This window comes from Planococcus citri, chromosome 5 (assembly GCF_950023065.1).
Source record: "Planococcus citri chromosome 5, ihPlaCitr1.1, whole genome shotgun sequence".
Lineage (NCBI taxonomy): Eukaryota > Metazoa > Arthropoda > Insecta > Hemiptera > Pseudococcidae > Planococcus > Planococcus citri.
The window spans coordinates 70,340,470-70,367,781 of NC_088681.1; the positions used below are offsets into that span (position 1 = coordinate 70,340,470).

Genomic DNA, 27,312 nt, shown 5'->3' on the forward strand with positions numbered 1-27,312 from the left:
TGAGAGGGGGCATCCTTGCCTCACACCTCTCTTTATTCCACATCCGTTTTCCGAGTACTCATTTCCAATCTTGATGTTAGCGCTTTGCTCCCAGTACAGGTTCTTGATTATTTTCAGGTCTTTGTTATTGATATTGTAATTCTTCAGGATCTCCAACATCCTCTCATGGTTGACACAAGCAAATGCTTTTTCATAATCTACGAAGCTGGCAATGATTTCCCTATTTGAATCAGTCATTTCGAAAACCCCAATCTGGCGTTTTTAAAATTTTTCAGGAATCAAAAAAAACTGTCTGTGTGCTGTATTTTTATGGTAAAACTGTAAACTTATGAACTAATCGATTGGTCTTATCATTACAAATACTCCAGTACCTTTACCAGATCTCGAAATTTTGTACACTGTGATATATTCCATTGTAAAATACGTGGAATTATGGGGTTTTCGAAATGACTTTTTTTTAAAACCTGAAAAGTGACACGTAATCCTAGAAAATCCAATAACTACAATACCCAAAATGATTGAGTATGGATTTTCATTCATTTATTGAAGTTATACCTGCAATCTACGATTCAATTAATTTAATGTAATAAAGAAGGAACAAAAATGTTATCCATTTCACAGCATAAATTAAAAAATTGAATTACGTTGATGTTCATGAAATTAATGTTCTTTGTTTGTCTTATAAAAAAATGATTTCAAAAACTCTGTAAATGCAGGAGTTATGGGGTTTTCGAAATGACAAACGATAAAATATGCACTTTTGAGCTACCTTCCAACTTTATCCAATAGAGCTCGCAAAGCACCATCAGAATCAGTGAAAAACATAAAAACCCCTTAAATGGTGATTTACCGGGTTTTCGAAATGACTGATTCATTTGTATTCAGTGCTCTTTGAATGACCACTTTCAGCAGGGCGATTGCGTCTCTCATCCCTTTTTTAGCTACAAACCCATATTGCGTTTCACTTAGATTTGCATCTATCTTCTTTTCAATTCTGGCATTTATGATGGAGAGTAGTAGCTTCAGTATGTGGCTCATTAATGCGATGGTTCTATATTCAGAGCATTTTTACGAGTTGTTCTTTTTTGGTATTGGTACAAAATTTAAATGCTTTGAAGTCCTTAGGCAGCATACCTTCATCGCGTATATTATTTTGTTTATTATCTTCAATAGCTCCTTTTCATACTCTGGTGTTGAATGTTCAATCTACTCTACCTGGTATGAGATGAGACCTTCTCCCACTGCTTTGTGGTTTCTGACTCTCTTCACTGCATTCCTCAGCTTTTATATTTCAATTCATGGTGCCTTCTCCGTGGATGAAACTTCTGTTTGAGCCGAGCATGTATCATCTCCATACAATTCTTGTATGTAACTGTAATTGATCCAGACCTCTTCAGTTTCTTGCTTGTTACCACAGTACTTTCCATTGTTTCCTCGCATTATGTGCTATTCCACTCCTCCTTTTCTTGTGGGCAGCCATCATCTGCTTCACTTTGATGTGCATTTCTCTAGAGTTGTGCCTTTTATTCAGATCTTCTATTTCTTGGCACCTCTCCTCATACCACTTGTTTTTGGCAATTCTACACATTCCCATGACACTACTTGGTCAGTTTGCTTTTCTTTGTTCTTCCATCAGATCCAATATCTCTCGAGCCATCCATGGTTTGTGTTTTCTTTTTCCTTTGAGTGGAATAGACTTTTCTGCTGCATGCTGTTTTAACCTTTCGCTTCCATGCTTGCCCTGTATTTTGGATTTTTATTTTTTTGACAAATTTTCTCGATTGATTTAGAATTGAAAGAAGCATCATAAACATTGTAAAATTGATTGTAAAAATCACTGAAAAATATCAAACTAAAATTTGAGAAAATGTCTCATTTTGGGTGAAATTTTGAACAGACTGCTTAAGTGCAGAATTATTAAAGAATACCAAGAATTAATCAAAAATTTTCAAAATGTCAGAAAAATTGTAAAATAGACACCACCACCACACTCCACTCCCCCCCCAAAAAAAAATTACCAGAATTTGAACATGGTGGGTATCTAGGTATGTACTTATGTAGTAACAAATTTTTTTTTGAAAAAAAATCACTACTTTTATTCAACCAAGTTTTAAGAAAGCTCTCTAGCTCTACTCAACCCCCTCCCCCCCACACACACACAGAGAGAGATAGACAGGCACAAAAAATTAACAAAATCAAATTTTTCACAGAAAAATTTTCAACAAAATTAAAATTGAAAGTTGTACCTACAGAAAGTACAATACAAATGAACCCATTAGTGAATTTTTTCAATTTTTTTACCATCTTTTCGACTAAATTCACTACTTATTCTTCACTACTTTCACTACCTGTTAAGTTACCCTGCAACGCAACTGCAATAAGTTGAAAGATAATTGAAAAAGATGACGCGGTGTAGTGACGGTGGGGGTGCGTTTAAAGTGTGCTGGAATCCGTCTTGGACGTAGAAAGGTAATAGGTATATGCGATAGTCGTGCACTCGCTCTACGAACGCGACGTTTTCCGTTTTCACAATTTCCTTTTCGCTTTGAAATATTAATTCGTCGTAAATTTAATGTAGCATTACGTCTTTTCATATTCGCACCCTGGGGAAAGAGCGAGCGCCTTCTGATGGCGTGAACGCTTTAATGATGCTGACCTGTTTCTCGTTTTCACGTACTGCTTAATTTTTAACGACCAATTAATTCCTTTCTTGGCGGTATTCGGTCATGGGTTTGGGTGGTGTCCCCGAAGGAGAAGCGTTACCGTTACACGTGCTACGTTGTCGTGCGCCACGCCGTTCTATACTCTTGTTTTTTGGACCAATACGACGACGGCGACGTCGACGTCGAAAGGTTTTCTCGCACTCGATATTACGTACTTAACATCAATTTGAACGCTACTTACTTTACTTGCGAGTGGCTGGTGCGGGTGGACTGCGGGGGTTGGGTAAGGGTATTAAATACACCACAGTAAGTCTACGTACTATACGTAGCACCACTCGATACCCCACTGAACAAACAACTGGCACATGAAGCAGCAGCAATAAGTGGATGGAAACCGCTATGACCATCGTCCTTTTACACGCAGTTAGCGCTTTTTCGCACCATGCGAGAAAACCAAACAAAATTATAGATCGCTGCAGCGACGACCGCACCGATGCGACGCGACGAATGTCTTTTAAAACTCCATCCATCAAAACGAACCCCCTCAGAAGAAAAAAAAAAAGGGCATCAAAAGCTAAGGCAGGGTGATAAAAGCCCGCAAAAACAAACAGAAAATTTTCTATTATTTCAGCGGCGACGCGTAAAGCGCGTTATCGCATCCACGTCGATGGATGAAACGAGGAAAAAAAACACTTTCGCCGAAACAAACCGCAAATGTCGTTCATTTCTGAAAATATCCCTATTTACCACTGCCATGCCATGCCATGCCGTCGTCGTCGTACAGACGGCAAAAATTTTTTACAGCGTGCGGATGGCGGCGAATAACGCTTCAATTTTGCCACAATTTATATAGGTACATCGAAAACGTTTCACCCATTTTCTACAACTATAAATTGCCGAAGATGTTCACTAACGTAACAAAACCTACGATACGCACAGCCATGTTCTATTTTTCTTTATTTTTTTTCTTCTTTTTACTTCCTTCGTAATCGCAACGCGTAGCGCGTAGCTACCGAACGCCTGAAATATTTTCGAGCACCCAAAAACGTAAAAACGCCATATTTTTAACGCCCTTCTTCTTCTCCTCGTCTCTATGTACATCAGTGATGATGACTGTGTAGTGGAAACTCTTCGGGCGTGTATTATATTACACGTCTACACACATCAACGTCAAATACATCGACGACAAATTTCATCCTTCGAGAGTAATTTATTTCATCGAATAGATTGCCAACGGGAAATTTTTGCGAGTCGAAAGAAAATTTTCGAAGGATAATCAAGTTCTGAAATTTACAGATTTAAAAAAATAGGTACATTAGGTCTGCCCATCTTGACCCGAGGAAAAATATATTTTTTTCAACAATTCAAATTTCTTAATAAAAGGGAGAATAGGTGAAAAATTTCAAAATTTGATTTGAAAAATAGAAACGCGGGACAATTTTTTAAAAATCACGTTTGTTCAAGGAAAAGAAAGGGAGGAAGAGTGGTGAAAATTTTTCCCCATTCTTTTTATTTGTGAATATTCGTCGAGATCGTCAGAATTTTTACTTTGGCCTTCGATCATTATTATTTCATATAAATTTGTTGATTGATCAATAATTTTATAATCAACTAATCCACCTTAATTTTTCTTTGTTTCAGGTGAGTACAAATTTCCTTACAGAAATGATAGAATAAAAATTCGCGTACCAGAATAAGTAAGTAATTTTATAATCCTTATGAGAAAAGTTACGTAAGTCACTTCTACACCTGTGACCTTTTATTTTCAATGACAAATCAAAAAAAAGTTCTAAACCCACGCAATTGGAAAATCAGCTGAAATAACTGTCCATCAGGTTTGAATCGAGCTGATCTGATTTTCCAAATACGAATTTGGAAACAGTAGGTTTAATTTTTGAGTTTACATACGATTTTGATTTTTAATGAATTTTTAAAAAATCAAACTTGGGTCAAAAATAGAAAAAAAAATCAAAATTTTACCAAATAGACCAAGAGAGATGAAATTTGATGTGAGTCCTGTTTTCGACCCTCCAAATCAATTGGAAACGGTTTCGAACCATTTTGAGTGGTAGTTTTCTGGAGTACCTTTAGCAGATTTTTCAAAATTGAAATTTCTACAACATTTTACCCAATTGAGTTGTTGCAATGAAATTTACCAGTAACCCCATTTTTACATATTATGCTGAGTTGATTGAAGGTGGTTTCAGGCGTGTCTGGAGCCTTCGGGTATACTCGTATATTTTGGAAATTTCAGATTTTTTAAGAAGTAGTACCATCCTAATTAACTCGAGCGTAAATGTTTTTTCAAAATACAGGGTCTAACAGGTAGAAAAAAATTGGTTGTGATAGTGTTGAAAACGTAGTGGATTTGGTCAAAAAGGTAGTAAAAAAATGAAAAAATTCAAACTAGCAACAAAAACCTTCAAATTATTGAAAAAATTGATTGAAATTAAAAAATACGTAGCCTACTTTGTGTACAAATTTTCTTCAAATTTCGATTTTTTTGAAAATTTCCTGTGAAAAATTAGATTTTGTTGATTTGTGTGTGTGTGTGTGTGTGGGGGGGGGGGTTCGAGTGGTGAGCGTTCTACAAATTTGGTAGAAGAAAGTAGTGATTTTTTTCAAAAAAATTCTGTTGGATAGATACCATGAAATTCTGTTAGATACCATGATCAGGGTATCAGGTAGCGAAAGTATTGAAAAAGTAATGAATTTAGTCAAAACAAGCCATCAGCTATTCGCTGATTGCAAGAGAGTTTTTGCATTTACCTTTTGCTTATTGGGTGATCTAAATTCTAATGCTGTATGCTTTTGAATAGGTAGTTCTTCAACAAATCTTGATGGTATGATCAATATAATCTCACCTCAGACATACATGAAATATCGTAATTCATTTTATTTTGAAAAATTATTAATTTTTCTGAATTTACCCTTTCAATTCTTGTATAGATACTTAGAAAGATGCCCGATTTTTATAAAATTAAATTCAAAATAATCTTTGGAATTTTGCTACACGAAATATTGTTATATTTTATTTTGGAAAATTACAATCTTCACAGATTCGATTTGTTTTTCGTTGTTGAAAAAAAATGAAAGTACCCGCCAAAGTTATATCTACAAGTTCAGTTTTGGTGGCTTATTACATACTTCCTCACCGTTTTATCTTCATTTTCATATCAATATTATCTACAATGAAGTTTTGAATTGAAATCGGAATTTAGAAACAATATTATCTACAATAAAGTTTTGAATTGAAATCGGAATTTAATTTTTGCATATTGCTTAGCATTTTAAAAATCTACACGAGGACTTCTGGCAAAAAATCTAAAAAAATTCAAACGTGCAACAAAAACCTTCAAATCATTGAAAAAAAAAGTTTATTTTTTTATGAAATTAAACTGTACTTTGCCTACAAATTATTGTCATTCCGCGTTTAGATGTCGAGCTGTATACATCTCTCAAGTACCTATACCTACAGTCTGAAAATTATTTTGCATAGCAATCTACCAATAGCGTGATGGATCATCTGAGCCATTCCTTTTCCTGGTAATGAAAATTGAGGGCAAAAATCCAAGCCACATCGCATTGTTCAAATTCTTTAGCGGCATTGACCCTTCTATAACAATCAAGAAACTGTATGTCAAGAAACAGCAATTCAAAGAAAACCCTTATGTATGTGGCAATGCAAAAATTGTAATAGCTAAACATGAACATTTCAGTAAATCAAAAGGAACAATTTATAGTACCGACCTTCAAGATCTTGATAAGGAGGAACTTTCTGAATTCCACAAAGATAACGACATTGTATTAATCAGACAAATCAAAAAAAAACCAACAGCAAATCAACATCCACCAACATTTATGAACTGAATTCAGTTTGTCCAGGCCACTGACCAAAGTAAAACTAGGATACTTGAATATTCCAGTTTGTTTGTCAATCCCAATTCCATTACAATGCTATTGCTGTTTCAAATTTGGTCACGTAGCAAAATTCTGCAAATTGAATATACATCTTTGTGGCAACTGTGGAGAACCAAAGTACGAGTAAATGTGAAAAACCTTCTCGATGCATCAACTGTACTGAACATCATCCCATGCTGGTCTAAATTATGCAGATTCTTCAAAGATTAAAACGAGATTCTTCGAATTAAAACAGAAGTACAATGAAGCGAAATCGTCTTATCTTAACTCTCGAAGTTACACCGATGCGTTAGCAAAACTGATCATGTCATCTATTTCTGCAACTAAGTGCAACAACTGCATTTACAAAATCAATGTCTAAACCTCCTTTGAATACCTCAGATGATCCGAACAATCTTTTAAAACTTCTGACAAATATATCAGAGCGTCTGGAGAGGCTCAAATCTCTCTATTTGAAACAAAACGAACCAAGACAACAAATCCAGCCAGTTGTTACTGATCAACATCTTTTACTTCCTTCTGACAACATTTCTTCAAGACGCTTATCTTATTGTCGTTCAATTTCAATTTTTTTGAATTTGACTTTGTTAATTTTTTTTGTATTGATGGGAGGATTGGTCAAGTGGAGAGTAGTGAAAAAGTGAGATTTTTCCAACAAAAAAAATCCGTTTGATAAGTGCCATGAAAATTTATCAAAAATCGGAAGATACAAAATGTTTTGCTCTCCTCAAAAATTTCTATTTAGTAGGTAATCCAAAATTGGAGTTATTTCCGATCTCAAAAACACTGAAATTTTTTAATTTTCCCAAAAATTTCAGTTTTTTGCCAAGTTTTTTCCGAATTTTGAACTTTTAAAATGAAATTTTTCAATATACGAGTATGACCCTTAATTTTGTTGCGATGTGAAAACTGTTCCTTGTGAGCTGTCGAAGTCGTCGACAGTGAAGGAATGAAAATAAATGCTGCGTTGAAATTTATCGAGGAGGAAGGATTCGAAAAAATTTCTACGTGGTAAAATTTTATCACCCATCGACTTGGCGTTTTGTTTCGATCTGCATATTTAAATTTGGTCTCGGAAATTGACATAATCGTTTTGAGGAAATTGAGCGAATCCTTTAATTTTCAAAATAAATGACGAATCGAATTAAAAAATTTTTCAAGTAAACCTAAACCCTTTCAGTACCACTTCTCGCGTTAAAACGTTTAAAATCCCTCGAATTACTTCGAGGATTAGCGAATAAACAAGCCCTTGTCTATGATTCTGCAAAAAATAAAATTAAAGACCATTTCCTCGTGGAAAGTCGTAACTTATCAATCTTGGAGTAAGGCTACATTTGCATAATGGAGTCGTAGCGTATACTCGTAAGCGTCATTTTCAGAAACCTTCGTTTTGATTAGGCATCTCGAATTCTCCATTACCAAAACGCTACGTTTCATCGATTTTATTATAATTATTACGTATTCGTATTTTTTTTTCAACCGTTCCGTTCGTTCGGAGCTGTTGAAATGCGGTTGCTTTGATTACGTATTCTTTTTGTGGCCTTAATTATAAACGCATTTGGAAACGGTCGCGGGTCGTATTGCGACCTTTTTTTTCTATTTTTTCTGCAAAAAAAAATTGTTGAAATACTGTAGCAAAGGATAGGTTTAACCATATGGAACTGAAAACAGTGCTGAGATCGTCGAAAAGGCCTATCAAGAGAGAGATGAGGCATTTTGTGTCAGCGTACTATATGTGTAGTGTCGTCTATGTGCAGCATTTCTACACCTACAGTCTACACCTCTACACTATAGGTGACTTGGTTATTCGTCACGAGTGCAATAGGTAAAGGTACGCGAAACATGTAATTGTACGTGGCTTCGTGCATTATGTAACGAGAGCCACGCTCAGGGAATATTATCGTGGATTGCACGCTCGAAAGGCAGCTACCAGCCAGGCAGTAGGCAGTAGGCACGTGCCAATTGAGAATTACACAGTAATTGTGCGAAAGCGAGATTTGTGAATGAATACGACTTCATTTGGAATTTAACGCGTTTATTGTAAATCGCATTTTGTATCGAATTAGCGCTTCGTAAGTTGAGCTGTTGAGTGAATTATGAATTGTCCAACAGCTTTATGTAAATATGTAATTCTATACTGACCGTAAACGTACCTGTTACTAGGAATTAGGCACAGGGAGAGATTTGTATCTTCACTTGTATATTACTAGGGTAACGTTTCGAGGTGTTGATGGAGAGGGGGGGGAGGAGTCGAGACGAACAGTTGATGGCAATTAGTCATATTCGACTTTTTCTGCCAAGTTGAGACTGAGGTGGACTCGAAGAAAAGTTATCGAGTGAAAAAAGATTCAAGTTTGTGATTCAAATTCTCTCTTTTCTTCTACTTGAACTGAAATTTAAAACTCCAAAATAAAGGAAAATTTGGTATAGAGTGACGCTTCGAACGATTATTACGAATTTTTCAAAACAAACGAAAGATGTCGTGAAAAAGAAAAATGAATCCTATACTAAGGATATCGAAATGTGCCATGAATTTGTTAATTTGTATCTATTCGAAATACCAGTGCCGAGTGGGTGTTGTACAATTTATGAAAGTTGGGTGATAGACACGACAGCATTTGTTGTACGACGACGACGACGACTACGACGCCGACGACGACGATATTGTAGAACTACGAGACGTGTTCGAAACTCTATTGTGTGTTTAGCTGGCACTCTCTTGCTGGAATAAGTTATTAGGTCGTTGTATGAAAAATTGATTAAACAGCTGGATTGTTTCGTCGAGTGTGTTTTTAATTTGTATTTCGCGTGATCAATACGTTAATACGTTAACAAAGATACCGTCGTCGATTAATTTCAATTCGAATTGTGGTACTGTTACCATCGGCGAAAATACACGTACTCGTACTTGTGCATTATTGTCGTTGCTTGTGTCACATACGAGATAGTTCGATATTAAACTCTGTTCTTTTTTGCAATTTCGAGTATTCCGAAAGAGTTGCTCCGAGTAATTTTATCGCTAAAGAGTAGAGTAAAAAAAAAAAAAAGTAAAGTGATATTTTTCAATGAAGATGAGGTTGCCTTATCCAGACCTTTTTTTTGGTTGAACTTGCTTATAAAGTTCTGTTTTTTTTTTTTGGCCAAATTTTCTCAAGTTTCTTCCATAAAAACAAAAGTAGCCGAATTGGTTTCAAAAATCTCAAATTTTCTGAAGTCATACTTGAATGGTCAATTTTTTTTGAGGGGGGATGTCAAAAAGTGTCAATTTTTGGAGGAAAAGTGTCAAAAAACGTCCATTTTTGGCAATTGTCACAAAGTATTTATTAGCTCGATTGTCAAAAAGTGCCATTTATTTTGGTAAAATTGTCAAATAGGACCAATGTTTACCAAATTGTAAAATATTCCTGCCACAGAGGTCAATTTTTGGTGAGTTGACGAAAAGTTGTAATGTCTCAGGAAGTAGTTTTTTGATGAAATGGTCAAATAGTCGTAAGTTTTGCCAAAATTGGTAAAAAATCTGTGTGTTTTTTTTTTACCAAAACGTCCGTAAAAGACATTTATTTTTGCTCTGCCTCTGCCTGTCTGAAAGTGCTCTTTTTGTTTCAAAGTTTGCCGAACAAGTCTTGTTTTCTACGAAATTGCTGTAATGTTTCTTTTTTTGTAAAATTTCTTTTTTTTCAGTTTTTATGGAAATGTTTCTATGTTTTTGAAATTTTTTTCTGAGGCACTACTGCACCTAAGATTCATGAATAGAAATGAGGAGGAGCAAGTTGAGCCATTTTTCAACGAATTTTTCCAAGAATTCATCTCTGGAAAATTTGGAAAAATCCAGAAATTTTGCAATTTTCACTTCAGAATGAAAGGTTGTCAAATTTCATCCCTTTTCCCCAAAAATTCTTTCATTTTTTCAGTTTTTATGGTAATTATTCGACATTTTTGAAATTTTTTGAAACAATTTCAAATTTAATCGAGTATAAATAGTCAAAAACAAATTTTCGTGGCTTTTTCATCATTAAGGTTACTAACACTACATTCTGCTAAAATATTCCCAACTCTCGCTTCCTGCCAAAAATAGTAATAAGTCTCAGCTTCTGTCAGAATTGCCAAAAAATAATGTTTCCTGCCAAAAATTGCTGAAAACTTTCATTTGTTTACAAAAAATTCCAAATATCTTACTTTTTTTTCTAAAATTACTTAAAAGTCTCGCTTTCTATTGTCTAAAATTAACAAAAAAAAAACTTCGCCTTTTTGCTTTTGCCAACATTTTTTGAAAAAATCACCTTTTTACCCAAAACGTGCAAAACAGTCTCACTTTTTCTACAAAAATAATAATTGCAAAAAAGTATCACTATTTTGCCAGTATTTGTAGAAAGTTTTGCTAAAATTGACTTATCTCACTAATGCCAAAAATCGCCAAAAATTTCTGAAAATTTTCCCTTTTTTGACTAAAATTTTAAAATATTTCAATTTTTCTCCCAAAAATTGTTCATGCCAAAAAATTCTAAAATAACTGGCCTTTTATTTTGTCAAAATTCTGCATTTTTACTTGAAATTATCAAAAAAGCTCCTCTTTCAATCATGTCAAAAATTGCCAAAAAGTCTCGTTTTATTACCAAACGTTGTGAAATAGTCTCAAAAAGGATACATACGAGCAGGTACCATTTTCCCCCAATTTTTACCAAAAAATCCTACTTTTACAAAAATTGTCAAGATTCTCAATCAAGTTTTATTATTGGGGTTTAATTTGAATGTTTTTTGTTTCGTATTTTTTTTCATTTTTGATTGATAGAGAGTGTTTTTAAATGTTCTGGCTTTAAGAGACTGATAGATTTTTGCACTTTCAACGGACTAAGCATCATGAATACATTCTACCAACACAAGAAAGATCACAAGATGACATGGAGCAATACTAGAGGATAAAGCTCAATGATCGACCATTTTATAGCCAATGAAAATGCCGCAAAGAAATTCTTGGATGTAAGAACATACAGAGGTCTATAAAATAGGCACTGACCATCATTTTGTTCAAGGAGTATTGAGAATGGAAACAACAAGAATACCAGCCAGGAAAAATGAAAAGAAGATCAACACAAGAGCCCTGGATGACCCAACCAACCAATGGCTGTACCAAAGACGGCTGAACATCATTAGTCAAGAGATACCAACAAGCCAGGACATAGAAGAAGAATGGAAAAATATCAAATCCATCGTGACAAAGGCTGCAAAAGAAAGCTTAGGAATGGTTCCTTGCAGAATTGCGGTGAAAAGAATAAAGAATTGGGACAACAAAATCCAAGAACTCATACAAAATAAAAGACAGGCATTTAGAAAATTCATGAGCACAAAAAGTGAGGTTGATTATGAAGAATATCAAAAACAGTTGGAAAACGTCAAGAGAAAGTCTAGGAAATTACAGAGAGAGAGAGCTGGGAAAATTTCATCACATTCCTGGAGCATGACACATACAAGTTACAGCCAAAGGTGTATAAGATCATAAGGAGAATTGACACAAATTTTAACGAACGAGTGGGTTTGCCAAAGATTAAAATCAATGATGCAAAGGAATATTTTGAAGAACTCTGGAGTGATGAAAATGCACAAGCTACAAAGATAGAAGATGAAATTGGAGAAACAGAGGACAGAATTTCATTTAAAGAGCTACAAGAAGCTTTGAAAACGGCAAAAAATGCAAAAGCTCCAGGAGAAGATGGCATACCAACAGAATTGTACAAATATGCAAGTGGCGAATTTAAAAGAAGACTGCTGGAATTCCTAAATAGGATGTACCAAGAAGAAAAGGCACCTGAAGAATTCAAAACAGCAATTGTAATACCACTATTCAAGAAAGGCAATATGTCAAACCTGAAAAACTACTGAGGAATAAGTCTACTCAACACCTGCTACAAGATATATGCGAAAATACTGGCAAAACAACTAGCAGAGCATGCAGAAAAAAAGCTGTCAGAAAGTCAAAACGGATTTAGAAAAGGAAGATCATGCACTGACGCAAGTTATACAGTAAAACTACTGATGGAAAAAAGGATCGAATACAACCTAAAAACACACATGTGCTTTATAGGCCTGGAAAAAGCATATGATAGGGTTAAAAGAAAAAAACTGTTTGAAGTCCTAAAAGATGAAGAGATAACATATAAAATGTGAAAGGTGATAAACAGCATATATAAGAACACTAGCATAAGAGTCTGAATTGGAAATAAACTCTCAGAACAAGCAGAAATAAACAGAGGAGTTCGCCAGGGATGTCCACTGTCTTGTGTTTTATTCAACATGTAGGTACATATGTGTCACAGCATACGGAAAGGGGGCACGCGACCCAAAAATGGATTTTTTCTAAATGATTGATTTTTATGTGAAATTCATCGTAGAATCCGATGGAACCATCGTTGAGACCGGATTTTTACTCTGAATGGGTGAAAAATGGTTCTAAAGTGAGGTACCTCAAAATTTACTACTCACAAAAGTCGAAAAATGGCGCAAAAAATCTGAAAAAATTAGTAAAAAATGAAAATTGTATAAAACCTCACGACTTTAATAAGAAATAAGTGAAAAAAATCGTAAAAAATTTTTAGACCCATGCGGGTCTCGAACCTGGTACCTCTGGGGTGATAGTCCGTCGCTATGACACCTAGCCACCGAGAATGATTTGGAAAACTCGCTTTCTAATAGTATTGAACTGATTTTAATGTTAAACTACATAAAAAATACGACAAGAACCGAAAAATATTGCCACAATTAAAAAATATCGCCATAATCGGCTGCAAAAGATTTTTTTCTATCAAAACTAAAAACTAATAACTTGATAATATCAACTGAATAATCCCGAAAAGTTCACAAAGAGACTACCAAGAGTGTGTCTTAAACATACCATCCTAATATTTCTAAAATTACAACGGGAAAATTCAAAAACAACTTCAAAAACTTTAAACGCGTTTTTCTCAAAAACTCGTTTTTGGGCGCGTGCCCCCTTTCCGTATGCGGTGACACATATATGGATCACATGGTAAAAGAATGGCAGAAAATGAAGCCAAAAGGAATCAAGACAGACAAAAGGCAAGAAATATCAACAGTATTATTTGCAGATGATCAAGCAGTACTAGCCAAAACAGAAGATGACCTACAGAGATCAATGTATAATTTAACAAAGACATCAGAAAAGTATGATATGAGAATATCATCAGAGAAAACAAAAACAATGGCCTTCAAAGGAAAGGAGCCAGTAAGAAGCAAGATTGTAATAAATGGAAAAATCATCGAACAGGTCAATAATTTCAAATACCTGGGAAACGCGATATCATACCAGGGAGAAGTAGATATTGGTGGAAAGATTGCAAAGTTCCTGAGAGTCACAGGACTGATAAATAGGACCCTGAGAAGCAGTAAGGTGCGAAAAGAAACAAGGTGAAGGTGTACAATACCCTAGCAATACCAATGATGTCTTATGGAAGCGAGGTATGGGCACTGAAGAAATCTGATAAAAGAAGAATAACGGCAGCAGAGATGAAGTTCATGAGGAGAACGGCAGTGCTGACTCTCAGAGACGGAGTCCCATCTGAGAAAATAACAGCAGATCTCGGAGTGAAGCCAGTCATGAAGAAGATAAAACAGTATAGGAAAGATTGGAGAAATCATGTCAAAAGGATGGAGGAAACAAGATCACCAAAACAGGTCCTTCAATATACACCAACGGGGAAGAGAAGCAGAGGGAGACCAAGGAGGAAACTCACGGATACCTCAGGCTCATCCTCAACAGGTTCCACACCGCAGCAGACAGGCCAACAGGCCTACCGCTTATAAGGAAACGACGACGACAACGACGACGGCTTTTTTTGTGATTTTTTTTCTTCGTTAAAATGTTTTTTTTTGTTGTGAAGGGGAGGGGAGAAGGAGGTAGTGTGATATTTTTGGCAAGTCAACTCTATCCTTTCTCGATGAAATCCTTGCAATGAGATAAGAACCTACTTAGGTCCATTCTCTAGCTCTTCTCCGAGGAAATTGGTGGCCCTTTTCCTGTGGCTCTTTGAGTGAAATGCTGGGATGGAAGGTCTACGTAAAATTACAATAATTGCTACGTATTACTCGTAAAACCAGGTGAACAAATGTAGATATGTTAGGGATACGACTAGCGTATCGCGATGGTAATTACGTACGCGGAAAAAATACCTCGTACGTGTACGTGAACTACTGAACGTGAACAGAACACGTATGCATGTATGTAGTTGGCGTGCATTGAAATCAACGCGAAGATAATCCGCTAAATAACAAAGATAAAACATGCTGCATTAAAGTGATCTCATTTTGACTTTTCTAATTAAATACCCGGTAAACGTACGTATACGAGTATATTGCATAAACCTAGCTTCCTACCTACCTACGATGCTCGTGAAAGGTACTGGCAAGCGTTGTTCATAATCCCTCGCTATTCAAATGCGGTTTCGTTTAAAAATAAAGGGCGTATTTAGATTTGAATTAATTGTAGGTACCGGTGAGCGTGGTGGTCGTTTCTTCAAAATGCGTTCTACCTACCGAAGCTACTTTTTTCCTAGCCCATACTTTTGGATATAATAATGTCAGTGGTAAATTTTATTTGATTGCTTTTTCTCAGGTTCGTTTTGTAATCTGTATCTAGTAGGTACCGTACTCTACGAGTATATTGTAGCAGAATGAGGGTTGAATAACCTTTTGAAAAAATTTACCTACAACCAGGGTGTATAATTATTAATAACCGCGCCGAGACGATTATCGTACGAATGGTAAAGAACCTTATGGGAATTTGTTGTCAGAATAATTTTCTAAAAATACATTTTTGCACGTTTATAGATTTTCGTGCACTTGATGTATTTCCCACATGAACATTATCGGGAAACGCTTTTACTTTCTATCCACGAAGTTGGCAGAAATAACTTCGCAAAGGCGATAGAAAACTGTGCAAAATACGGGCAAAAAATTGAAGAAACCTTACGCGTGTCTGATTGTATGCTCTTTCTTATCAAAACAGTTGGAAAGATTATTTTAGGAATAAATTCTATTCATTGCTGGAAGAAAGGCGATTTTTTTCAGAAATTGGTTTTGAATACCTTATAGTCGAGTTTGTATGGAGGTAAATTAGATCAAAGGGCATTGAGCTCGTTTTTTTCAATTTTTTTAAATGTAGGATGAGTAGGGTATACCTACGCTTTTTTTTGTTAGGAATAGTTAAACTTTTATTCTTCTGTGTCGCATGTGGATGTGAACGAGAACAAATTTTGCCTGTAGGATTAAAACGATGTAACTAAAATAGAAATTCCGGAAGGTAAAACTGCATGAAATCGAACGAGGGATAAAAGTTATGGAAGTCAAGCTGTCACATTATAAAAAAAAATATATACAAAAAACTGAGTTGATTTAAGGGGTTTCATGTTGAGAGACAAGGTTTTTAAACGAAGTATGCTAAAAGCCCCAGGAGGTACAAGAAGGTTGAAGACCTGAAGAATTCTGAATGAATACGCACCTAATGAATTATTGAAAATTCAAATTAACATCAACTTTCATTGAAAAATCAATGATTTTTTTTAGAAATCTCTTCAAGTTCTTATGACGATGAATTTTAGAGAGACTTAGTAATACTTTTTATATTGAAATGTTCGGGAGAAAATTTTTCGGAAGCTGAAAACTACAATTGGAATTGCAGAGTGTCTAACATGCCCTGCTATCCTACTTTTGTCCTGATTTTTTTTTTGCAAAAATTGCCAAAAAGTCCTGCTTTTCGTAATTTTTAAATTAGAGGGGTGAATTTGGCAAATTTCATTCATTCTTCTGTTTTGAAAATTGAAACATTTCAGCCTGAAATTTTGCCATCTGAAGAAATTCTGGGCTCTCTCTTCTCCCTCAAAAATTAATTTAACAAAAAAATCATTACGATTTTTATATTTCAACATCATTTTTCTTTTAGAATTTTGATTTCAGAAAAGAGAATCCTCGAGTAATATATGTAGAGCTGAAAGTAGGAAATCTAAAGAGCTTTTGACCTCTCGCTCTTTCGAAAATTGAAATCGTATCTGAAAATATAATTGTCTCAGTTTTCCACTTTTCGATTGAACTTTGATCGAAATTCCTGTTCATTTTTTCCTTTTTTTGGAATTCTGATTTCTTTTTTCTTCGAGGATGTAGAATTGAAAGATATAGTCCGGCATATGACAGAAGTAATTGCACCCCCCCCCCCGCTGATCCTCCGGGACAACTTTTTTCTTAAAGGGGACATCCTAAGGAACATTTTAAAGCAAACTTGCCCAAAAAGAAGTTGACCTTACTTATACAAAATGGCGGCCATTTTGATTGGCAGATCAGCCGAAATCTCAGATTTTGCGTTTCAACATAGGACTTGCACGAAATTTTTCAAACCTTACAAAGGTAGATCGAAAGATCCATGCAAAAATTTATCACTTATCAAAATTTCAAGTGCTAAAGTGCGTTTTTCGATTTTTGGTGAATTTTTAAAAATCCAATTTAGGCCAAAAATGAGGGAAAAAATCAACATTTTACTAAATTGACCAAGAAAGCTGAAATTTGAGGTATACCCTATTTTCGACGTGCCAAATCGATTGGAAGCGGTTTCAACACGTTTTGAGCAGTTCTGGAGCCTCCAGCAGATTTTTGAAATTCGAAATTTCCATAAAATTTCATCAAATGGAGATGGAAACGCAAAATTCATTCTGCAAATTGATTTCAATACTCTACGAAGTCAGCTACAGGTAGACTTTGAGTCGTTTTGGAGCCTCCAGCGACTTTTTGAAAATTACTGGAGCCTGCAGTAGATTTTTGAAAATTGTAATTTCCACAAAATTTCATCAAATGGAGATGGAAAGCTGAAATTTACTTTACACTCCAATTTTAACATCCTCTGAAGACGACTTTAGGTGGGTTCAAGTCATTTTAGAGCCTCCAGCGACTTTTTTGAAAATTACCGAAGCCTCCAGTAGATTTTTGAAACTCGAAATTTCCCCAAAATGTCTTCAAACTGACTGTTGGTGGATTTCAAGTCGTTTTGGAGCCTCCAGCGACTTTTTGATAGGTTGTATGGCGTTATTTTGGAAAATTGAAATTTCCTAACACTAGCTGGAAGCCTCGAAACCATTTGAAACCATCATGTAGTCTGCGAAGTAAATTTCAGCTTGCCATCTTCATTTGATAAATTAATGTTGCGGGAATTTCAAGTTTCAAAAATCTACTGGAGGCTCCAGTAATTTTCAAAAAAGTCGCTGGAGGCTATAAAATGACTTTAACCCACCTGAAGTCGTCTTCAGAGAGTGTTAAAATTGGAGTGTAGAGAAAATTTCAGCTTTCCATCTCCATTGATGAAATTTTGTTAAAATTTAAAGTTTCAAAAATCTGCTGGAGGCTTCAGAAATTTTCAAAAAGTCGCTGGAGGCGCCAAAACGACTTGAAATTCACTTGCAGTACTTCTTAGCGTATTGAATTTAGTTTTCAAAATAAATTTCAGCTTTACAACTCCAATTTGATGGAATTTTGTGGGAATTTCGAGTTTCAAAAATCTTCTGGATGCTCCAGAACTGCTCAAAACGGGTTCAAACCGCTTCTAATCGATTTGGCATGTCGAACATAGGATATATCTCAAATTTCAGCTTTCTTGGTCAATTTGGTAAAATTTTGATTTTTTTCCCTCATTTTTGGCCTAAATTCGATTTTCAAAAATTCACCAAAAATCGAAAAACGCACTTTAGCACTTGAAATGTTGACAGGTGATAAATTTTTGCCTGATCTTTCGTTCTACTTTTGTAAGGTTTGAAAAATTTCGTGCAAGTCCTACGTTGAAACGCAAAATCTGCGATTTCGGCTGACCTGTCAATCAAAATGGCCGCCATTTTGTAAGTAAGGCCAACTTTTTTTTGGGCAAGTTTGCTCTAAAATGTTCCTTAGGATGTCCCCTTTAAGTAAAATTTTTTGGAAAAAAATGAATGTTCTTGTGTTTGATTTCAAATGAGTTTATTAGAGTTTGAATTTAAGGAATTTGTTTGGGTAAATGGGGGGGGGGGGTTGATTTCAGAATATTTTTTTTGTGATCAGGGTGGCTATTACCTACAGCTAGCTCAGCTGTAAGGGTAGTTTTTGGTTGGTTTCGAGATTAGCTACATATTTAAACCCTTTCGTTTTTTACTGACAATGAGACAAGTTTTTAAAAAATTTAATGCTGATTTACGGAATCGCCGTTACCTACTGTGTAAGGATCCAGTTTACCAACTCATTTATAAACTTTATTATTTTCGACTAATTTCACCAGGCTGTATTCGAGATTATGTAAATAATGCGGAAGTTATATATTTTGGGAATTTCCGCGTTTTGTCCCGTTCGTTCCTATCGCAACAGCACCGGAGAAATATTGCAATTGTCTTTGCAGTCGTTATCATTGTTTTACTGCAGGATTTAGGGGATAGATGTTGTATTGTTCAGGAAATAGTGCGCAATTTAGGCTGATTCTCACGTTTATTTATCGGGTTTTTGGAAAATGTACATTTTTTTTTTTTGCAAATAATTCGACGTTCTTTGAAATGTGAAACGAACCGATTACCACATCAGTCAAATAGACGCCTTCTTGTCCAATGTTTTCTCGTAAAAGTTGTGAAATTGTCTGCTATATTTGTACGAAATGTGCACACGATTTTGATATACTGCTGGTTGATTACCATCTATCGTACATACGAAAAGTCTGCTTATACCTACCTATGCAGTTAATGGCTGCAAGGACCAGCAAACGAATTTACGAGGTAATTTGGCGAAATTCGGCGAACGAGCGTAGGTACGTACGTACGAGTATATGTATACGATTGGTGGACCGTTGTTGCTGGAGCGACGTCTGGAAGAAAATTGTCAGCTTAGCGTCGGTTGCGAAATAAATTGAGTCAAAAGTACTCGCCAACGAATCGGCTGCTATATTAAAATGGTTTTAAAAGCGATCGTAAAAATGTGCTGTGGCACTATTCGTCGTAATAATGCGAACGAAACGCGTTCTGTATGGTAGAAAATCGAAGTCGACTAAATTAATCGTTGTTGATTCGACGGAGTGTATACTAATTGATATTTATTATAGGCGCTTATTACCGAATGGGTGGCAGCAGGGCAAAAAGACCAGTATCTTTTTATGATAAGGCTGCACGTTTAGTAAATATGGGTATACCGAATACGTGTACTCGTATAATGTGTATAGCTTCATAATGTACACATAAACGCATTACTTAGGAAGGATATGGTGTATACTCGATAAGTCGACTGTGCGATACACAGTGTTTAGAATTTCATTACGTATTGTAGGTACTTTGTTGTATTTGATGGCAATTGAAAAGGCTGTGCAGACTGTGTACCCTTATAAATTCTTGTACTCGTATACTCGAATGTGCTATGCATGTACATGTAGATTGTTGTAGATGGTACACGATGCTGCATCATTCATATACGAGTATAAGTACGAGTATACTCGTATCTGTGTGTAAGGAGTGAAGTATGGAGCAGATATGGAGTGTTTAGTACGAGTAAACGATTTCGTTGTATGGACTACGCGTCGTTTGAGTTACGTATAATCATTAAGTGGCGTAGTATATGGATTTAATTGGACGATTGTTACATACCATTAGACTCTATACAGAGTTGACGTTTTCTACATACACCAGACGGAATTAATAAAGCTCTTTATTGTTCATTTGTTTCTTGAACAGTTCGGTTTTATATTTTTTTGCATACGCTGCTGCATACGAGTACATTGGTTAACGCGTTTACTGTGTCATGTCCTATATGTTTACCTCGTATGTGTGCGTCTGCTAGAATTTTCATTGTTGTGTAGATTTTTTTTCTCTCCCAAGAACCGAAGTCTGTTTAGGCACCTCTGCAAACACATACCTATCCAAGTATTGACGCGAGAAAATGAGTAAGTGGCGTTTTTTTGTTCTTACTTTCAAACGCGTTCGAATGAAAAATACATGTATTTGAGCCTGGTTAGCATCACACCCTCGTTCCTATAGCGTCTAATAATGCGATCAAAATTCAGATTGTATCGAGCAATGTTGTCTTGTTGTGAACTTTGTTGTGATCTGGACCTGATCTATTACGAGATTAGGAAATACTGCGCTTAGGAGAAGGTTTTCCACTCATCTAAAGTTGCTGTGTAAATTTTAAACTGTGTAAAGTTGATTAAAGTTGCACCCATTTCAATCAAGTCAGAATTCAGCATTCTGCACTCAATAAAATTCACACAGAAATGCTTCAAAAATAAGAAAAAAATGAGAAAATAGTAAAATTCATCTCAAAAATGCTTGAAAATTACGGAAATTGATGGAATGCCTGCGTAATTTAGAAGATGCTTATAAAATATAATATACGAATAGCAAAAATATGTAAAAAATTACTTGAAATTGTCAAAAGTAAAACAGTAAAATTGACGCATAAATGATTCAAAATTGAGAAAAATGTGATAAAATGGCCAAAGTGACCCAAAAATGGCTGAAAAATCAAAAAAATTGACAGTGTAAACAAAAAAAATTGATGAAATTTCGTCAAAATTGTGTTCCATAATGCAAAAAGTTTTCTAAAATTCATGAAAAATCAGGATAAACTTGGATAAAAATAATTAAGAACAAAATCACATCTGTAAAATTCTCAGAAAATTGCTACTAAGATTGTTGAAAATTGCAGAAAATTAGAAAATTGGAAGAAATTGGGTGAAGAAAAAGTTGATAAAATGTCTTCAAAATTGGCTGAAATTATTTTGTTGTTGATTTTCGAATATTTTATCTTTCTCGTAATTTTGAGGATTAGAAAATTTTATTGATATTTTGAGGAGTTGGAAGTTGATTCGTTTGCCAACGATTCATTTAGAAAATAAGGAAATTATTCGAGAACGATCGAGTCACTTGGAAAATAATCAGATATTATCTACACAACAGGATATCCAAAACGTAATATTCTTCAGTCTGTCAATAAATATCGTGAATGATTCGTTCGCGAACGATTTACTCAGAGGAGAAAAATCATTCGTGAACGAATGAATCACTGAAGAATCAAATTAGGTAAGAATGTCGTGACGCGTTGGCGACGATTTGCTCAGAATCGTCAAATCATTTGGGAAAGACTAGTTCGCTACTAAATCAAATTCAGTGACAGAAGAACGTTGCAAAGTTGACTTTTTCAAAACCATTAGCAAGAACTGAGGGTGATTTTGTTCGTGAATGATTAACTGATTGCGGTGGTAAAATCGTTCGTGAATGAATGAATCACCAATAAATCAGATCAGATGAAATGTTATACCTTGAAACTGATTATCACAAATCTATAGGACTAAAATTGGAATTGATTCGTTTGCGAACGATTCGCCCAGAAAAGAAGAATCATCGGAGAACAACTGAATCGCTTGGAAATAAAATCAGATGATGCGCTATAAGACTAAGCTGAATAATTATTCTCTAATCTGTCAATAAAAAATAGTGAATGATTCGTTCGCGAACGATTTGCCCTTAAAAAAATCATTTGTGAACGAATGAATCACCCAAAAATCAAATTGAGCGTTATATTACAATTTCAATCTTGTTCAATTTGTGTGTAAAAACTGTGATTTATTCGTTCGCGAACGATTTTGTTCAGAGGAGAGAAGTCGTTCGCGAACGAATGAATTGTCTAAAAATCAAATCAAACGCAGTTGACATGATGAATTTTGCAGTTTCAATCCTGTTCATTTTGTGTGTAAAAATTGTGATATGTTCGTTCGCGAACGATTTGCTCAAAGGAGAAAAATCGTTCGCGAACGAATGAATCACCAAAGAAATGAAATTGAGCGCACACCACATGACGAAACTTGACAATTTTAATCCTATTCAATCTGTCTGTAAAACAGAGATATTCGTTCGCGAACGACTTTTTTCCTCTGAGCAAATCGTTCGCGAACGAATGAATCGCCAAAAATAAAATTGAGCGCACATCAGATGACGAAACTTATCAATTTCAATCCTATTCAATTTGTCTGTAAAACTATTGAAATTGAGTTACTCGTTCGCGAACGATTTGCTCAAAGGAGAAAAATCGTTCGCGAACGAATGAATCACCAAAAAATAAAATTGAGCGTCCATCAGATGACGAAACTCGGCAATTTTAATCCTATTCAATCTGTCTGTAAAACTGAGTTTCGTTCGCGAATGATTTGCTCGGAGGAAAAAAGTCGTTCGCGAACGAATGAATCGCCAAAAAATAAAATTGAGCGCACATCAGATGACGAAACTTGACAATTTTAATCCTATTCATAATTCAATCATTCTGTAAAACAGTTGAAACTGAGTTACTCGTTCACGAACGATTTTTCTCCTTTGAGCAAATCGTTCGCGAACGAATGAATCACCAAAAAAATAAGATTGAGCGCACATCAGATGACGAAACTTTAAAATTTTAATCCTATTCAATCTGTCTGCAAAACTGAGCTATTCGTTCTCGAACGATTTGCTCAGAGCAAGAAAGTCGTTCGCGAACGAACGAATCGCCGAAAAATCAAATCAAACGCAGTTGACGTGTTGAAATTTTGCAGTTTTAATCCTGTTCAATCTGTCTGTAAAAATAATTGTTCGCGAACGAATGATTCATCGGAAAATTAAATTAAACTCGACGTGACGAAACTTCACTGTTTCAATCCTGCCATCAAAATCTAGACTGAATTTGTTCGCGAACGATTCGCTCAGAATTGACAAAACATTCGAGAACAACTGAATCTCTCTTAAATCAAATCCGCAGTGGGCCAAATTTGAGTTTTTGGAATCCCAAATCTTTTTCCCATTTGTCTTGGCTTTTCAGAATTTAGACTCCGCGTAAACGATATAATTTCGATTCCAATTTCCATTTCTCGTCTGACCTTTCAAATTTAAACGAGACTCTCGAGCGAACGCCTTGAACTTGTGCTCGATTTTGTCTGGAATGGGTGCTTTCTGAGCCCACTCTGAATACCATCACGAACAACTCATCGATTTACGTAATATTTCCGCTGTGTCATGTAAAAAGCTACATACGATGGTAATTTTTCACTCGATATGTTGCTGGAGCCTGCGACGACGACGTTGCATAATTTTTTTCGTAGTAAAACGAAACGAAAAAAAGAGCAAAAATTTACGTAAACTTAGGTACCGTACCGCGCGTTACTGGTTTTTACATTTACGAGGCAAAATCTTATTAAAATTCGACGAGGGTACGCCAACATTATGGTGGATAATCTGTCAATGTAGTTTTGAAATATTACTCTTTTGTACATCGACTTTACCTTCTCCCTGTTCCCTGTTACCTCTTCTGGTTTCTTCTCCGAGACGGTATTTCTCGATTACATATACTCGTACTTACACGGTATACATACACAATCACATAATGCCTCCTGGCGTGATATCTGTGCTTCTATAGGCTCTCAACTAATGGTACGATTGCGAATATTGTAAGCGTGTGTGTGTGTGTACAGTGGTGGACCCATCACAATCCGCGAAAAATCTATTAAATTTTCATTTTTTTCCCCTCGTATATGTGTAGTAAATATATGAATTATGGAAAAAAAAAAGAATTCTCGCGCGCGAATGTCGTGAAAATGTACAAAACGTTGTTAGTTTTCCTCTCGTGGCTTACGTTAGTCGACTCGAGTCCGGATTCGTTTCTGTTTCTTCGAATGCTTGTTTATGTGAAGACTGAAGTTAAAGTGCTCCAGGTAATGCCCCTTTTCCCTCGTGTGAGACTTTTTTCTTTTCTCATAAAACAAAAACGAAATGAAAAAAAAACCTCTCGTTAGCTGAGCTAGAAGGGTAGGTAAGGGTAGGTCTTGTTAATTTAGTCGAGTCATTTTTCACCTCTTGACCTCGTTCTATGATTAACGCGTAGATTTGGTTTATTTTTGGGAAAATATGCGGTGGTGAAGGGATGTTTGTATGTTGTGTAGAGTTTTCATTTCTACTGTACGTATACATAACGCACGCCATCGCTCGGTGTACTTGTATGATGGTTAGTGCTTTAGAGCTTTTATTACGTATCTAATGACATTTTTTCTAGCTACGTGTACAATTATTGATAAATGAACGCGGTATCATAAATCGATGTATTTATGTCATGTGTGAGTTACTTAGTATACTTTGTAGAGGTCGATTTCACTGCTTGATAGAGAACCATGTGTCCGTGGCTAGCGAGTTGAATTATAGTTGGATTTTTTGGGGGGAACGTGTTATTCGATTGCTTTTTCTCAGAAAAAAAATATGATTAAGTACCTATTTATTTTCCAAATAATTTGTATTAAAACATACACGAATTCAACAAAGATAATGTTGTAATTCATCAATATCTATCTATTGTTCTTCCAAAAATCTCATTTTCCTAGAAACTTGAGTGAGAAGCTTCGAGTAGTTTCTTAGTTGAAACTTTTTCCTACTCTTTTTCTCAACCTTACATAAAATTGATTGTTCATCCGTGTTTCAAGCTCGTATTGCAATTTTTCTTCAATTTTCTTACTTTGACTGGAAGCTACTCTCCCTCTTTTGATTTGACTCAGACTGTAATGTTGTTCAATCTTGATCAGTTGTTTTCCAAAAGTGGGAATTGAAAAGTGTTTTTGTTCATCGTAGGCTGCAAGTGGAATTGATCTTCCTGAGCAGCTATTGTGTTCCTCCTTTGCTTTTTTTGAAATCTCTAGTTCTGAGGTTGAGAGGTTTGCTATGAAGCTGTCATCTAGCTCCTCTTGTGGGGTGGACTGCATTTCCTCTGCCACGATTAAAGATAACACTGACATCTTTGCTGAACCTCTGTCAAAGCTAATGAATTCATCGGTTTATGCTGGGGTTTCCCAGACTGTCTCAAAAATGCAATAGTGGTCCCAGTTTTTAAAAAAGGCTCTCAGGCTGATGTTCAGAATTATCGACCTATTTCACTGCTGTCTAGTGTTGCTAAACTTTTTGAGGGTCTCATTATAGATAGGATAGTGAAATATTTCTCAGTGTTTGGGGTCTTCTCTGATAGGCAGTATGGATTTGTGGCAAAAAATTCAACAGAGATGGCTGTTGTTGACTTGTTACTCAAATAGCAGGAGCTTTGGAAGTTGGGAAGAAGGTTGTGGCTGCATTTTTAGATGTTAGGAAGGCGTTTGACTCTGTGAGTCATGAGATACTTTTGAAATAACTTTGGAATTTGGGTATCTGTGGGTTCATGCTTGAATGGTTTTGCTCATATTTAAGGGCTAGGAAGCAAGCTGTAAAAATTCAGGGTGTGCTGGGTCCATGGTTTGAGATAACTGCTGGAGTGCCACAAGAAAGTGTGTTGGGGCCGATCTTGTTTCTAGTGTATATTAATAATCTACTGAGACTGAGGGTGAATGAGACTTTTTATTCTTTTGCAGATGATCTTGCTCTGGTGCTCTGTTCTAAATTCCCTCTTCAGATTCAGAGTGATATTGAAGCGGACTTAGCACTTATTGTCAGGTGGATGAAGTGGCATGCCCTTAGATTAAATGTAGATAAGTCTAAAGTGATTTTTTTTACATATAAACACGACTAGCGATTTGAAGTTCTTGTCCACTCTTACGAGGAGGAAGAAGCTGGGTGTGGGTGACCTGCTTTGCAGAGAGTTAGGGAGTACTGTTATCTGGGAATAGTTATTGATGATGGACTAACCTGGGGCCCACAGAGTCAATACTTGCAGGCTAAGCTATGGAGATTGAACTATCTTCTTTTTTATCGATCAAAATTTATTGGTCTCAGCCACCTTAAAAAATTCTATGTTGCAATCTATGAATCAGTGTTGAGATATGGGCTTGCCATTTGGGCTGGTTGTGCCAGTTACTTTCCATATCCTATAAAAGTTCTGCATAAGTGGGCTGCTAGGACTGTTGTGGAGGTTTCTCGAGACTATCCATCAAAGTTGTCATTCTTATCCCTCGATGCTCTGAACTTTGACAAGTTATACTCTCTTGAGCTTGGGTGCGGAGCTTTGAGTTGGAGGGGGAGAGACTGCAGAGTTCCAAGTTGGAAAAAGTTCCACTTACAAAATCAGTTCTGTTATACCTCTGTTGCTTTTGTTCTGGGCTTACCTGTGCATGTACGGAATGTCTCGAAGCATAGGTTTAGGAGGTGTCTGAGGCTATACACTCAGTAAGCATGAGAGTGTGAGCACAACACAGTGGAGCTATTCTCGTGAAAATGATTGCAAGGAAATGAGAATTGCCCATTTCCCTGCATATGACCAAGTTTCGACCTCAATTATGAACGATCTACTTCAGAAAATATTATTTTAAAACGCGAGTTCACAAATGTCGATCAATTGCAAAAATTATGCTCAAATTCACTCGTAATATACAAGTTCCCATTTGCCTGTTATAGCTCCAAAACGTAGGAGTCGTGTGATCAAACTTACTGAGCATATGGTTGCAGGGTGGTACTTTTGAGCCCCCCTGATCAATTTACCTGGAGGGTTGGTGCCTAGTAGGTGTCATGGTGCGTGTCTAGGTGCTTTGTGCTCACATTTTCTCATTTACTGTGTACTTGTTATGTTTTTCTTGTTGTTTTTTTGCTACACAATATCTCGAATAGTCACCCGTGTGTTCATTGTTTAAAACTTTCTCTTTAAATTTTATGTTAAACGGTTATCTAGTTAGAGGCGGTTGGGAATTTTTATGTATGCTTGTCTTTTTGGTTTTTTTCTCTCTATTACTTTATGCCATTTTTTTATGTAT

General features: G+C 35.8%; 1 protein-coding gene across 2 annotated transcripts in view; it reads left to right on the top strand.

Moving 5' to 3' along the window:
• Positions 1-27,312, top strand: part of LOC135849285 (neuromodulin-like) — a 177,923-nt gene that overhangs the window by 81,934 nt on the left and 68,677 nt on the right. The window contains exon 1 of one of the 2 annotated variants that reach the window (XM_065369650.1): positions 20,270-20,517. The exons of the other annotated variant lie outside the window; for it this stretch is intronic. Within the exon in view, the coding sequence (XP_065225722.1) occupies positions 20,514-20,517 (4 nt within the window). The 5' untranslated portion in view covers positions 20,270-20,513. Of the gene's footprint in view, positions 1-20,269; positions 20,518-27,312 lie in introns of those variants that run through there. 2 annotated transcript variants of the gene reach the window in all.